The sequence below is a fragment of the Mobula birostris genome, chromosome 13 (genome assembly GCF_030028105.1).
Source record: "Mobula birostris isolate sMobBir1 chromosome 13, sMobBir1.hap1, whole genome shotgun sequence".
Lineage (NCBI taxonomy): Eukaryota > Metazoa > Chordata > Chondrichthyes > Myliobatiformes > Myliobatidae > Mobula > Mobula birostris.
Genome location: NC_092382.1, coordinates 40838657 through 40853574, shown reverse-complemented (window position 1 = coordinate 40853574; position 14918 = coordinate 40838657). Strand labels below are relative to the sequence as shown.

Below are 14918 nucleotides of genomic sequence, written 5' to 3'. Positions count from 1 at the left end.
CACCCTCTCTGCCTACTTGCATGTCTTTTTCGGAAACATACAAGAATATGGGACACAAGAGATACTGCAGATGCTGGAAGTCTAGAGCCATACTCACAATGTGCTGGAGGAGCTCAGCAGGTCAGGCAGCATCTATCGATGGGAATCACCGTTTTGGTCCAGGTATCCGGAATATTAACAGGTAAATAAAATAGAAAATAGGGCGAAAATTAAAAAAAAAAAAAACAACAACTGTTGACAAAATTTACTTAAGGGCATAATAGGATTTCCCAAGCAGATCTCCATGGCATAGCAAATACAACAAAGGCAATATACACCTTTGTTATACCCATATTAGCATATTATTTCAGCAAAATATCTTGGTCCCATTCCAGTCTGGAAACTTCACAATTAAAAATAAGAACTTAATTGACAAATTTAGAAAAGTCTATTTACACTCAAACACATTTAGATAAACACTACTGAGAACCGAAGGAGAAAGAGCTAAAACAGACATTTAAAAAATCACCCAACTATCTGATAATATTTCTGAAGTATATATTTTCATACAAAATAAACAGGATTCAGCACTCCATGCAGGTATATGCAATTCTGATAAGAAATACAGACCAGAGAACTTAAATGAGAGGCCAACTCAGAAAAATGTATCAGCACTATGGAAGAATACGTTAACCAGTGGAACGAGTATGACCCTCCATGGGAGACATTGCAATGATTTGGGCAGACTAACTGGTGACAAGGAAGCATCGAGAGCCCGACTCAGAGTTGGAGACCTCTTCCCAGAAACACTAGGGCCCATACAGTTTGGCACCGGTGTCATCGCCGAGCAATGTGTGGTTAAGTGCCTTGCTCAAGGACACAATACGTTGCCTCAGCCAAGGCTCGAACTAGCGACCTTCAGATCACTAGACGAACACCTGAACCACTTGGCCACACGCCAACACAATAACAGTAATAATAGTAGCAGTAGCAATAATTATAATAATAATATTACTTAATAAACTCCTCACAAATATTGCCTGAGACTGCCAACGTTCCAACGATGTAGATTGGGTCAAATGTGCTTTGTGCCTCCGGGACCGCTTTGAAAAATGAAATGGTGATGATCATATTGAAAGTCAGACCATTGCACTCGATCGCTTCTGGGGGAACGAGACGGTTCAAGAGGCTTCTGTGTCAGTGCGGACCTCGTTTGGGACCAATGATCATCACTCTACTTGTTTCAAGGCTGTTGGAGAGAAGAGAGAACAGACATTTTAGTCAAAAAATTTGGTGGCATAAGGAAGGAGCAATGGGATCAACATACACGAAACAGCGTACCTCAACGCTCTCACCAGCGTTTTGGAGGATGTTAACCGTGCTAATCTGAAAAAAAATCACGAAGCAATTACCATCAATAGATCACTTGCAATACCAGAGGAACAACACACTGGACCACTGTTACACCACCATCAAGAATGCCTACTGTGCTATTCCACGCCCTCACTTCGGGAAGTCTGATCACCTGGCTGTACTTCTGCTTCCTGAGTACAGCAGAGCCCGAAGACTGCAGCACCAGCAGTGAGGACCAAGAAGGTACGGTGAAGGGAAGCGCAGGAGCGCCTACAGGTCTGCTTTGAATCGGTGGACTGGACTGTATTCAGGAATTCATCTTCGAATCTGGATGAGTATAGTGTGGCTTTTACCAACTTCATTAAAACTGTGTGGCTGAGTGTGTGTCTACAAAGAATTACTGTACATTCCCAAACCAAAGGCCGTGGATGAACCGGAGGATACGTCGTCTGCTGAAGACTAGATCTGTGGCATTTAAATCTGGCGATCTGGTCTGTACCAGAAAACCAGGTATGATTTGTGGAGGGTGAAGCGACAATTTCCAGCGAGGTTGGAGGCGACATCGGATGTACGACAACTCTGGCAGGGTTTGCAAGACATTACTCCCTATAAAGCAAAACCCAATAGCATGAATGGCAGCGGTGCTTCACTACCAGATATACCCAACTACGCGCGAGTACAACTACAGCTGTGCAGACCCCTGCTGAACGCGGTGACGCTCTGGTCTTCGTCTCAGTGGCTGATGTTAGGCTATCTTTAAAGTGAGTGCATCTTCGCAAGGCGAAAGGTTTGATGGAATTCCTGGAAAGACTCTGAAAACCTGTGCCAAACAACTGGCGAGAGTATTCAAGGACATTTTCAACCTCTCACTGCTGCGGGTGGAATTTCCCACTCCTCCAAAAAAAAAAGCAACAATTATACCAGTGCCGAAGAAGATTCATGTGAGCTGCCTTAATGACTATCACCCGGCTGCACTCACATCGACAGTGATAAAATGCTTTGAGAGGTTGGTCATGACTAGGGTAAACTCCTGCTTCAACAAGCATCTGGACCCACTGTAATTTGCCTATCGCCACAACAGGTGAATGGCAGAAGCAATGTTAATGGCTCTTCATCCGCCTTTAGACCACCTGGATAATACAAATACCTATGCAGGATGCTGTTTGGTGACAATAGCTCAGCATTTAACACCATCATTCCCGCAATCCTGATTGAGAAGTTACGGAACCTGGGCCCCTGTGCCTCCCTCTGCAATTGGATCCTCGAATTCCTAACTGGAAGACCACAATCTGGTGCGGGTTGGTGTTAATATCTGCTCCACGCTGACGGTCAACATTGGTGCACCTCGGGGCGGGGGGGGGGGGTGCGGTGTGCTTAGCCCACTGCTGTACTCTCTGTACACCCATGACTGTGCGGTTAGACATAGCTCATACACTATCTATAAATGCACTGATGACACAACCATTGTTGGTAGAATATGATATGGAGACGAGAGGGCGCACAGGAACGAGATATGCCAGCTAGTGGAGTGGTGTCTCAGCAACAACATTGCACGCACCGTCAGTAAGACGAAAGGGCTGATTGTGAAATTCAGGAACGGCAAGACAAGGGATCAGATACCGATCCTCATAGGGAGATCAGAAGTGGAGAGAGTGGGCAGTTCCAAGTTCCTGCGTGTCAAGATCTCTGAGGACCTAACCTGGTCCCAACATATCGATGCAGCTATAAAGAAGACAAGACAGCGACTATACTTCATTTTTAGTTTGAAGAGATTTGGTATGTCAACAAATACACTCAAAAACTTCAATAGATGGGAGAGCATTCTGACAGGCTCTATCACTGACTGATAAGAAGGGTTTGGGGTGAGGCAGGCTACTGCACAGGACCGAAAGAAGCTGCAGATAGTCGTAAATTTAGGCAGCTCCATCTTGGGTACCAGCCTACTAAGTACCCAGCACATCTTCAAGGAGCGGCTCAGCGTCCATTATTAAGGACCCCCAGCACCCCAGGCACGGCCTTTTCTCATTGGTACCATACAGAAGCCTGAAGACTCACAGTTAGCGATTCAGGAACAGCTTCGTCCTCTCTGTCAACTGATTCCTAAATGGACTTTAAATCCGTGAACACTGCCTGAATGCTTAATGTTTCTATTTTGCAACATGTTTTAGTCTGTTCGATACTCATACACTGTAATTGATTTATTTATCGTTTTCTTCTATAATATGTATTGCTAAATTAACACATTTCACGACTCATGTCGGTGATAATAAACCTGATTTTGATTCTGTAAGTATCTGTTTGCATCCGGAGAGAGCGAAGGACATGTCAAGGCATAGATAACCTCACGGTTCTTCACTGGGAACAAGAAAGAGGTCAATTTGTGACGGTTGTTTGTGCCACTGGACACAGATCTCTGAGGTCGAGACAGTGGAACTGTCCCAATGCAACTGATTTTGCACTTTAAAACTCTCTCTCGCTCCCTCTCTCTCTCTCCCCCCCCGCTCTCTCTCTCCTCTCTCTCCCCCTCTCTCTCAGTCTCTCTCTCTCAGTCTCGTTCTCTCTCTGTAAACCACTCAAGCCACTCTGCTTTACAATCATAATGTTTCAAAAGTAATTTTTTGAAACAAATATCCTTTTCTTTTAAACGTGATTAATGAGAGAAAGTACACATTTTACTTCATCCTTGAATTTTACTAAGCCTCATTTTTGCTAAATCTGCTGAAAAATATCTAAACAAATTATGAATATATAAAACTTTAATGCTCGAAATCATTTGACAACAACTCTCACAGCTGTTGCTCAGCTGCAATGCAAAAAGGGTTAACTGCGTCTGTCATTTCATTAAATGCCAACATCGTCATTTCCAAGGAGGGTTTTGGCGCCACAAGAGAGTTCCCCTCTGCTATTAGTAATCATCGGAATCACTAAGTTATCACTGAACAGCCGCTCCGGAACTCACAGCGGTTCGACGATCCACACAGCGGGACAGAGAGAGCACACTCTGCGGAAGGAAGGTTTGTTCGTTCCGTAATGGATCAGAGTCCGGGAACAGCAGCGTGGAATGCGACAGAAGCTCCGAAGAATGTCTTCTGGGCTGCTCAATTTATCTTTGCGAAGTATGAATGGATGACCTTGGATCTTCGAATCGCGCACGCATTAAAAGTCATTCAAGTGATTTACTATCCTGGTCTCGCTATTATTGCTCTTCCCGGTGAGTGTCTCTTCAAAGCTCAACTATACAATGTTAAATTTACAATTCTAATGTTTATCACCCATTTGAAATTACTGCTACTGCCGCACACTCCAGGTAAGAAATCTCCAAACGTTCAAATTCTGCATTATGCTGTTCACTGTGGTTCTTGAAATTCTGCGGGTGTAATGGACAATGATCCAATTGGTAAACTCCGTTCTATCGTTGCTCACATCAGTTCACGAACGAGGTTCTGATATTTTGCCTCTGGATGCGTTGCTTCCTTTCAGTCGCTCCATCGACCGCTCAAAAATATCGACTTTTGAATCAAGTTGCTTCAAACTCCTTGTGTTTGCAACGGAATTTAATCTGACTTCCAAATGCGGATTATTCTCGCAGACAACCCGTCTGACTATCAACTACCCGCCAAAGTCACTGCACACCCAGCGCCGCCAAGCTTCGTATGTGCCTGCCACGTCACCGAACAGAACATCCCGCCTTCCCACTTCTCCCAGAACCGACTGTCTATTCTAAAACTCTCGGGCTGTCCAGGTAATCCGTTGTCATTTCCTCACGGTTCACCACTGGCATTCGTCCTGTTGCAGCTCCATCTCCGCATTATCGGAATCGGTGAGCAAATATCTAAATTGTTTCACCTCTGTCCTTTCCTGTTGTAATTCACGTGCTTTAAAACAATCCTTCATTCGCTTTTCAAATGTCACTCTGAGGCTTTCGCAGAATTGGGTTATAATAATGATAAAGAGAAACTGCTCATTACCTGTCTTCTTCTGAGGGAAGTTACATTATGGTGAATATTCTCGACTCGCTTATTCTCTGGTAATTTCAAACAATATTCATCTGAATAACATTGTGCAGCAGAAAATGTAGTTGTCTATATGGATTGAATTCTGCAATACCGTTCGAAGTTTAGAATTCTTCCTTGAATTACATTGGCATTTTATTCAAAAAAAAGGAGAGATCTCAATTTCTACTATACTATTGTTAAAATGTTCTTGCGAGTATTCGCTGTCCTCTGACTATCCTCCAAGCGATGTCTCTATCAGATGTCCATACTGTTGTTGTTTTGAAATTTTCGGCCTGCTCATTTGACTGTGACCTCAGTGATTTAGAGAACTCCTTGTACAACAGATTCCATTCAAAAACGTTCTCCACTAATGCTTTTATTACCGTCGGCGTTTACATTTGGCTGTGAACGCTGTCGGTGTTCTGAAGCGAAAAAAAAATCCACAAACTGGAAAATTACGAACAGGCCATAAAATTCTGACAGCGATGCATTGCTTTGGGGATAAAAGAGGGACATTACTGCGGATAAGTAAAATTTCAGCAGGAATGGAATAAATGCAAAGGAATAGAGGAAAATGTCTTTTATAAGGGCAGGAATCTGCCGCAGCAAAATCACATCTCCCGCTCAAAGTGTCCCAGAGAGTCGACTAGCTTATCCGAGTTTTATGTCAGCAGCTTCGAATCGGTTACAGGGTTGTGCGAAACTTGGACAGATTCCGCTGCTCTGAATCACTCGCACGTTGAGCGAATTCACCCAGGCCAAGTTCAGGGAGCAACTGAAGGACGCGATAAAACATCCCCTGGCTCTCATTACTGAAAGGATGTCATGAATTAGTGATGTTTCCCTGCCTGGCCCAATTAATTCACCACTCATTGCAGGCAAACTCTGCACCAATGGAGACAGGCTTTCTCCTTGTTTGTCTCATTACTCACCGCTTTATCATCGCGAATGATTTCTCACTCCGGCTCATTGACGATTATTTTAATCTTTTTTTCCTGCATTCGCAGGTTGCTATCCCCCCCCCCCCCCCTTCCCCAGTGGAACGACCTACATTTGTTAGTGTAGATCAGCGCCATCATTGTGACCCACAGTTCTGACGTCAAAGTCCCACTGTTCGCCTTTTCCAGCCGCCCTGCTCCGCTCCAGCGTGAAACCTCTCCTGTGTTCCCGAAACCTCTCCCGTTTAACAGTGACTGCGAACGGTCCGGTTCACCCAGCTCGCAGGTCGATACTGGAAATTAGCTCTTGTCCCGGGTATCGCTCTGATAAATTATAGGATTCCAGAAACATCTTGCAGTCACAATGTTAAGGACAGTTTGAAAAATCGATGTTAGTGTTGAGGAAATTCGAATGCCAATCCGCACTGTGGGCGGGGGGGGGGGGGGGCGGTGGCGGAATTGCTCTAGTTTTTTTTGCCTTATCTTCGCCGATGGGACTTAGGAGAATAGTTTAGCACGAGTACACGGGCCGAACGGCCTGTTTCCGTGCTGTATTTGTCCGTGTCTTTAGAAATTTCCACTCTACTTATCAGACAACGCCGTGGGATAAGATCGTTCTTACTCCGAGAACGATTCCGGGACTAGTTCTTAGTAAACAGAGCGATCACATCGCTGATGGCGCATCACTGGTGTTTTCATTGCGTAGTCAGACCGGTCATTGGCCACACAGACAAGGTCACTCCCTCAATATCGGCAGTCATGTGAGAAATGTTTTTTATCGGGTCCATGAATATCCGCATAGATCATCTCATTGCTTATTCAGAACTTCCCTCACTAAACTAACACTGTTATTACATTTTCTGTCCCAACTCGGAGACAGCAGTGACGTTGATATCTAAACTCGTCAATTAACTCAAGTTTGCTGTCAGTAATAATACCCGTCATCATTGACCACGGGCTGTGACTGAACATCCGAACACGATTAGCACGTTAATATTAGATTTAGTTCTAAATGCCCGGCCCCTAGTCTGCATATTAAATTACTAATTTTCCATCAAGAGGGAAAGGATACAATCACGGGATTAACTTGTTACAAGAATCACCCCTTGTAAAAATGATCAGTGAGGCATAGAGAATATGTATATACCGAGAAGTAACCTTTATTATTTTAACTAAAATAAACAGGTGGATTGACACTCTTATCTACAGGTCTGCACCCTATTTGAACCCCTGACACTCCATGAACAGTCAATGAAGAGAAAAGGTATTACCCGGAAAAGGAGTGCACGATCTACGTGATCCCGGTCTCCAAGTGTCCGTGAGGTCCTCCCGAGTCGCGATGGTTGGTCTCTGGCTGCTCGAGCGTTATCGCCCCTGTCTATTTGGACTCCTGAGTATCATACTAACCCTCACAACTTGAACTGTTGGATCTCCATCCCGCTGGCTCAAGGTCATCTGCCGTACCTGGGTCGCCCTCTTACTGCTCATTGTACAGGGCTACAGCCGACATTGCTTCATGGCTCTGCCCACCCCAGCCTTGTGCATGTGTGTTCTCACACTCTGACTGGCCCAAACCAGTTAAATGAGGCAACCCAGACAGAGTCTAATGAGGTTACCGATTGAAGGTCTGGCATTTTACATAACAAGTATCAACTCCTCTGAGAATGGTCTCAGGTTTATTGCTCTGATTAGATTCTCCCTGAGTCAGGCGTCAGTTCTGAGTCCACGCCCTTTACATAACAAATGGCTACTTGTTTGAGAATGGTCTCAGGTTTAGCAGATCATTACCTGAAGCTTCCAATGTCCACATTCAGTTGCTCTGATTGGATTATCCAAGAGCAAGAAACTGTTCAGTGCACAAAATGGGGGATGGGGTGAACAAAGGCAACTGACTTGCCTGCTTCCACTGTCCTTGATCAAACTGCAGTTTCCTCTGGCCAACATTTCCCTCCTCTTGATCCAAATATATTTATCTTCGGATCATTATCCCCCTCCCATTTCAGTTGACTGACCATAAGACTGCTATGGATCCCCAGTAGGTGTGCAACACTTATATTCTATAAAAGTATTGACATTTACCAACTAAGTTCACACACTGTATAGTGAAAATGGCCCCTGCTGTTTCAAAAAAGCGTTGCCCTCGATTTTTCGCATTATTTCAGCCTTCCGGCTTTTCAGTTGACATACATTGAGCAATACAATTATCAGGGTACATAAAATTAGTATTACAGCAACATGTGATACTATTCTTACCCATGGATGTATTTAAACATTTGTCCCCCAATTCCAAAAGCCTGGGTAACTCAATAGTTCATTTGCCTTACCAGCGTGTGTTTAATAAACTTGGTGTGTTTAGTCCATTGATGCATTATCTCCCTTGCCTCCTCAGCAACATTTATCCAGTCTGCAGTCAAGTGAGGAATTGGTGGCAATTCAGTAGCAAAATAACCCCGCAGATATTCATCTCTATCAGTGTGTTGGATCTTGAAGTTCTCCTTTATTACTCTGCCTCCTGCTGACTGATGCAAGGTTCATCCTCCAATGGTCTTATCTAAAGCCACAGTCCCAATGGCGACGTTGTGACTTTCCAAAGGGCATTGTTTCCATCACTTGGTATAACTTGTGGCTCCTGTTGCGATATAATATGTCTGTTCCACCAATGTATATTGTCAGAAGGACTGATCATTCACAGGGAAAATAGAAAAAGAACAATTGTGATAAGTAGTGAAACCACAATTTCTAAGCTTCTGCTTTGTCATTTCTTCTGGACAAGACCAGTGGTCTCCCCCTTGACAGAATCTTGATAAATCTATTCCCTTTCTCAGTACAATTCATAACAATAGCATGTACTGGTGAGTTACTTAAAGATATCTATGTATTCTCATGATATTTCCCAACATTGTGAACCCTTTTCAAAAGGTAGGTTGACTTATTTCAATGTTGGGGGATGTGGATTACTGCTCCAGCATAAAACCTTCCTTTTCCATCATCGATGCTCAGGATGTTCTACGAGACTGTGGTGGCCAGTGCGATTGTGTTTGCTGTTGTGTGCTGGGGCAGCAGGCTGACGGTAGCAGACACCAACAGAATCAACAAACTCATTCGTAAGGCCAGTGATATTGTGGGGATGGAACTGGACTCTCTGACGGTGGTGTCTGAAAAGAGGATGCTGCCCAAGTTGCATGCCATCTTGGACAATGTCTCCCATCCACTACATAATGTACTGGGTGGGCACAGGAGTACATTCAGCCAGAGACTCATTCTACCGAGATGCAACACAGAGCGTCATAGGAAGTCATTCCTGCCTGTGGCCATCAAACTTTACAACTCCTCCCTTGGAGGGTCAGACACCCTGAGCCAATAGGCTGATCCTGGACTTATGTCCTGGCATAATTTACATATTACTATTTAACTATTTATGGTGCAACTGTAACGAAAACCAATTTCCCCCAGGATCAATAAAGTGTGACTTTGACTACTATGACTATCACAGGTACCCCGTACTCTGTCGGTTATTATAAGGCTTCTAATATGACACAATGGCACCCTTTCTCTGACCCATTCATTTAGTTGCTCATCTGAGACCAAATTTGGCAATTCATGTGCACCAAGTTGTAATAAATTAGTGCCGATCATGGTAAGCAACCAACTAGCATATGTAGCACATATCTCAGTTTTAAGCATTTCCTTAGACATGAGGTCTATGTGGCCAATAATCAGATCTGTTGTACCTTGAAGGGGCTTCAGAAATTTAACAGTATCCAGAGTTACCTGAGATGCATCTCGACCAATCAGTTTGTACCTGCTCTTGGTAATTCTCTTCAGTAATATTCTTTATTTTCTGATGGAGGGACTGTACCTGGTTTTCTCGTTCTGCTATATTTAGGGTATTGATCGTTGCTACCCCGATGCATAACCTGCTCCCACTCACTCCAATAGTTCTCTTTACGTTCTATCTTTGACTGGCTTAAACTTACTCCTGCTTTATTGTCTCCCAAGAAGGTGAGTACTTCATGGTTTTGTTGTATGTGAGCACCATTCGGCCGCCGTTATTTCAGTTCGATTAAAGATTACCTGCACCTGCTGGTACGCTGGTACCAAAGTGACAAATTCCCCTGTATCCTCTAACACTAACCCTAACCCGTTTGTATTACGCTGGGTCTCACTACATTTAGGCTCCAGTGTAGCTTCCGTTTCTTGTGGGTATGGGGTACTGATTTGTCTAACAGTATTGAAATCCTAGAAAGGGTTTGGCCCCTGACAAAGAAACTCTTCTCCGGGTCCTTTAGAACCTGCCCCATTCTACTCTCACCGTGTACTACATTCCACTGTCGACAGTTTATAATGATAAAAGCAACCTTTGAGAAACCACCCCAGTCGATATACCTCTTGTGTAGATGACTGCCCCACTCGATATACACAAGAGTGCGATCTCACATAACTGTGATCTTACCATGGCCATCATTACCTGAAGGCTGCTGAATAATTGGACCTAGATACTGACTCATATATATATCATCTGGGATACTGAATAATCTCACATCTAGAGTTTTATAGCATAGGGACTATACCTTTTGTCCAGGTATGTCTAATACAAGTTTGGGTCCTCAGTTTATTCTTTATTAGACCGTATTACCCGTGCCCGTTGAAATGATTCGTTTCTGTTCACTGTGTGTTTACCAAGCAACGAGATCACTGTTAACACATTTGTCCGCTCTACTGTCTCTGGAACAAGACGGAACTTGGCCCCAGTCATGGTTGATGCCATCGCAGTACAATACATTATTCCCTTCATGTTGAATTAAACCTGTAACGCACAAGTGTAATATCTGCTCTTAATTCCGGTTTAAATATTAAATTATTTCATGTCCATATTTTGTATCTATTCTTCGAATCCATCCAATCTAGGCTCCCAATTGTCGTTGGACTCAAGCCGCCCGTCTTTACTTACCCATTTTCGATTCAGGATATTTTACTTTTGACAAAACTGTCCTGATTCTCAGGATGAGAGGACTGAAAATTATCCCCTTGATAGTGCCTGTTCCATAGAAGCACAGAAACATAGAAAATAGGTGCAGGAGTAGGCTATTCGGCCCTTCGAGCCTGTACAGCCATTCAGTATGATCATGGCTGATCATCCAACTCAGACCCCTGTACCTGCCTTCTCTCCATATCCCCGATCCCTTTAGCCACAAGGGCCATATCTAACTCCCTCTTAAATATAGCCAATGAACTGGCCTCAACTGTTTCCTGTGGCAGAGAGTTCCACAGATTCACCACTTTCTGTGTGAAGAAGTTTTTCCTAATCTCGGTCCTAACAGGCTTCCCCTTTATCCTCATCTTCCCATCTTCTTGGGACAGTTGTTCCATTCTGAGGTCTCCCAAGTCAGGTCTGCCATGTACATCAATTGTTATGTGCCGATGGTGATAACATTCCTGTTTCTGCCCCACCGATTTCAGCTGGTTGATATGCTATCACCCACTTTTATCCGGAGAAGTCACTGACGGACTTGTTTTGTCGGAGGGAGCTTCTCTCTGAATTTGAGTGTGGTAGTCTGTGATGAAACCGTGACCCTGGTTTTGTGTGTAAGGACGGTGCGTAGGGAGCTGCACTTTGTGTCTGACCACAAAGTTTTGTGATGGGACGGTGCCGAGGGAGGTTCGCTCTGTGTCTGATAACTGGTGAATTGATTCGGATTGTGTACTAACACTGTGTCTGACCCGAGATTTTTTTTTTTTTTTTGATTGGACGGTGTGTAGGGGATTCGCTGTGTCTGACCCTGGTAATGTGTGATGGGACGGTACGGAGGGAGCTTCAGTCCGTATCTGACGCTGGGAGTGTGCGACGTGATAGTGCTTCACCACGTGTTTAATGTCGGTGTTCCACTCGCATTCCTCCCTCTTCGGGACGTCTGTGGACTCGCGCCAGATATTTTATCGGTGCTTCTCATCTCTTCATTCGATTTTGTCTGCGTGGACGAGGCGTTACAGCGGTCTATACAGTTCATCATGACAAATGTAAATTAAACAGTGCGTGGCATTCGGGAATTAGTAAACTGCTCACCGTTTTATTTACAAAACTATAAAAGTTTATTTGCACAACAAATACACACGGTACAACCGCTCATATTTTACAATACTGTGAGTACACTCAGTTTAAAAAAAAAATGGTTACTAGCGTCTATTAAACAGTCGATTCCCTGTGGGGCCCAGCGCTCCCGGAAATCCCCTAATGTACCCATTGCGACGCATGCTCCCTCTCCGAGGACAGCTGGGCACGAACGCATCCTCGGAAGGGGGACAACCATTCGGACGGGCACAGCCCTCCACGTACCGCCGTCTGGATCCGTGAATAACCATTTTGGCCCGGCCCAGGAACAATCCCACCAGGAGATCCTCCTTGCGACCCGCCCTGTTCTGTATCGGGTGCCCGTATATGAGAAGCGCGGTGTTGAAATGCAGCCCGAACCTGAGCAGCAGCATCGTCAGATACTCATACAGGGGCTGCAACCTCTACCACAGTCACACACAATTACCTGACCGCCGACAACGAGTGACAGGTTGAATAATCAGTCCCGTTTCTCAGCGACACTCTGCATCGTAGAGCCTATGTTTATAAAATCACACCTCAGGGTTGTGTCCGAGATCGCTGCAGACCAGTGTCACTGCCGAGGGATTTGTCAATTTAACATCATTATATCGGCCAGACTGCCGAATGCACCGTCCTCAGCTCAAAGTGAACAAAAGCATTCTCTCCCGGGATAATCCCACCCTGGGAACTGAGCCCCACCCACGGAGTCTTCCTGTCTGTGTAATTTCCCGGGGTCACACTTGGCGGAGCTCTCAACACGGACGAACGCTGGAAGGCAGCGACACTTGACGTAAGGCGGAATACGTCACTGCGGGGCCAACTCTGACGACACAGAGGGCTCGCCCAGGACCAGGGTCCATTAGATCCGTTGGAAATTAAAGAGGAAGGCGCGCATTGAAGGAGGGAAGGAAATTGGTCAAAATACCCCTATCCCGCGGGCGGGGATGTTCACACATGCAGACGTTCACAGCTCCACTTTCAGTCCGGGTCGGAGTTCCGTCAGAGACTCCAGTTCCATCTTCCCTGTCTCACTGAACTGATTCCCCGCTAGGCTGAAACAGATGGAGGAAAAAACTGAAATAAATGGATTACACTATAGTGTCGTAACAGGGAACTAGGGTTAATTTTCAACAACACTCACAGATAAATATCACCAGAAAACCCGTGAGTCCGCTGATATTTTATCACATTGAACATTAACACAAACACTCACCGGATCCATTCCAGATGCGGGAGGTTCAGTACGAGGCGACGGAGAGCGGGGACAAATAGGTCTGTGAGCGAGTTTGATGCCAAGCTCAGCACCTCCATTGATCGTTTTGTACTGAGATCGGACGCGAGATCCTCGGCACCAGAATCTGTGAGCCCGACACTGTAGAGCCTGGAGATGAACGAGAGAAAGAGTAAGAGTAAAGGACGCAGAGAGACAGGAGACGGTACAAATCCCCAGAGTTTATCAGTAATACAATTACTGATCACATTAATATTTGGTCTCAGACACCCAATGACTGTAAACACAATCTCTCAGTCTGGTACTTACCACAGTTTCTGTATTTCACACTCCGGGTTCCTCAGAGCCACGGACACCAGTTTCACTCCAGAATCTCCCAGTTCATTACCACTCAGGTTCAGCTCCACCAGTGATTGGTTTGTACTGAGAGCGGAGGCGAGATGTTCGGCACCAGAATCTGTGAGACCAACGTAGTCCAGCCTGGAGATGTGAGAGAGTGGGGCGAAGGATATAGAAACAGGAGATAAAAATCCCCAGTGTTTATCAGTAGCACAATTAATGATCACATTATAGTTCAGTGTCAGACACCCAGTGACTGTAAAGACAATCTCCCACAGCCTGGTACTTACCACAGTGTCAGTACTTTACACTCCTGGTTTCTGAGAGCCGCAGCTGCACTCCTGAATCTCCCAGTTTATTATCCCCAAGTCTAAACGCAAACAGACAAATTGATGAACAATGCGATTCAAATCGTGGGTCTCATGAAATTTCTTTCACTCGGATATTTCAGGAAACATTAAACCCTTCAGTAAATCACTGGTCGGAGTTCCCATCACTATCAAGGTTCCTCACTGCCCTGCTCCAGAGTATTCACCGAACGTCAGTAATGTAGTCCATAGGTGTGACACAGAAAAATCACCAAATTCTGTCTCATTCCACGATGGTTAGAAAAGTGTTGGTGACTTGAGAGGGTCAGAAGGGCGGGAGAAAGTTCGGCAGGAAGGAGAAAATGTCGATTGAAATGGTGGAAGGGATCCTCAAAGCGGGGAGTGGGATGAGGAAGAGAGATCCAACAGGAGACAGGGGGATGGGGAAGAGAGATCAGACAAGAGGAAAGGGGATGTGGAAGGGAGATCCCACAGTACGAAGGTGTATGTGGAAGGGAGGTCCCAAAGGATGTAGGGGAATGGAAAGAGATTCCATAGGAGGAAGTAGAATAAGGTGAAGAGATGCAATCAGGAGGAAGAGAGATCCATGATGAGGATAGCCAATGGAAAAGGTGAACCCACAAGACCAGGAGGCAGAAATAGATTGCACGGACGGGTGTGTCT

The 14918-nt window shown here is 45.0% G+C and overlaps 1 protein-coding gene and 1 long non-coding RNA gene across 2 annotated transcripts in view; both read right to left on the bottom strand.

The window, feature by feature from the left end:
* Nucleotides 1-8859: 8859 nt before the first annotated feature.
* On the bottom strand, nucleotides 8860-12171 carry LOC140206745 (uncharacterized). Its single transcript, XR_011888377.1, has 3 exons — nucleotides 12128-12171; nucleotides 10837-11072; nucleotides 8860-8943 (listed from the first exon to the last, which is right to left on the bottom strand). It is a non-coding gene; the product is annotated as an uncharacterized lncRNA (long non-coding RNA).
* A 168-nt stretch (nucleotides 12172-12339) lies between these two features.
* The window catches only part of LOC140206744 (NACHT, LRR and PYD domains-containing protein 3-like), a 29547-nt gene continuing 26968 nt past the window's right edge, over nucleotides 12340-14918 (bottom strand). Inside the window, 5 exon segments of the mRNA XM_072274939.1 lie at nucleotides 12340-13408; nucleotides 13570-13737; nucleotides 13897-14067; nucleotides 14217-14256; nucleotides 14259-14296. Coding sequence (XP_072131040.1) covers nucleotides 13321-13408; nucleotides 13570-13737; nucleotides 13897-14067; nucleotides 14217-14256; nucleotides 14259-14296 — 505 coding nt within the window. The 3' untranslated portion in view covers nucleotides 12340-13320.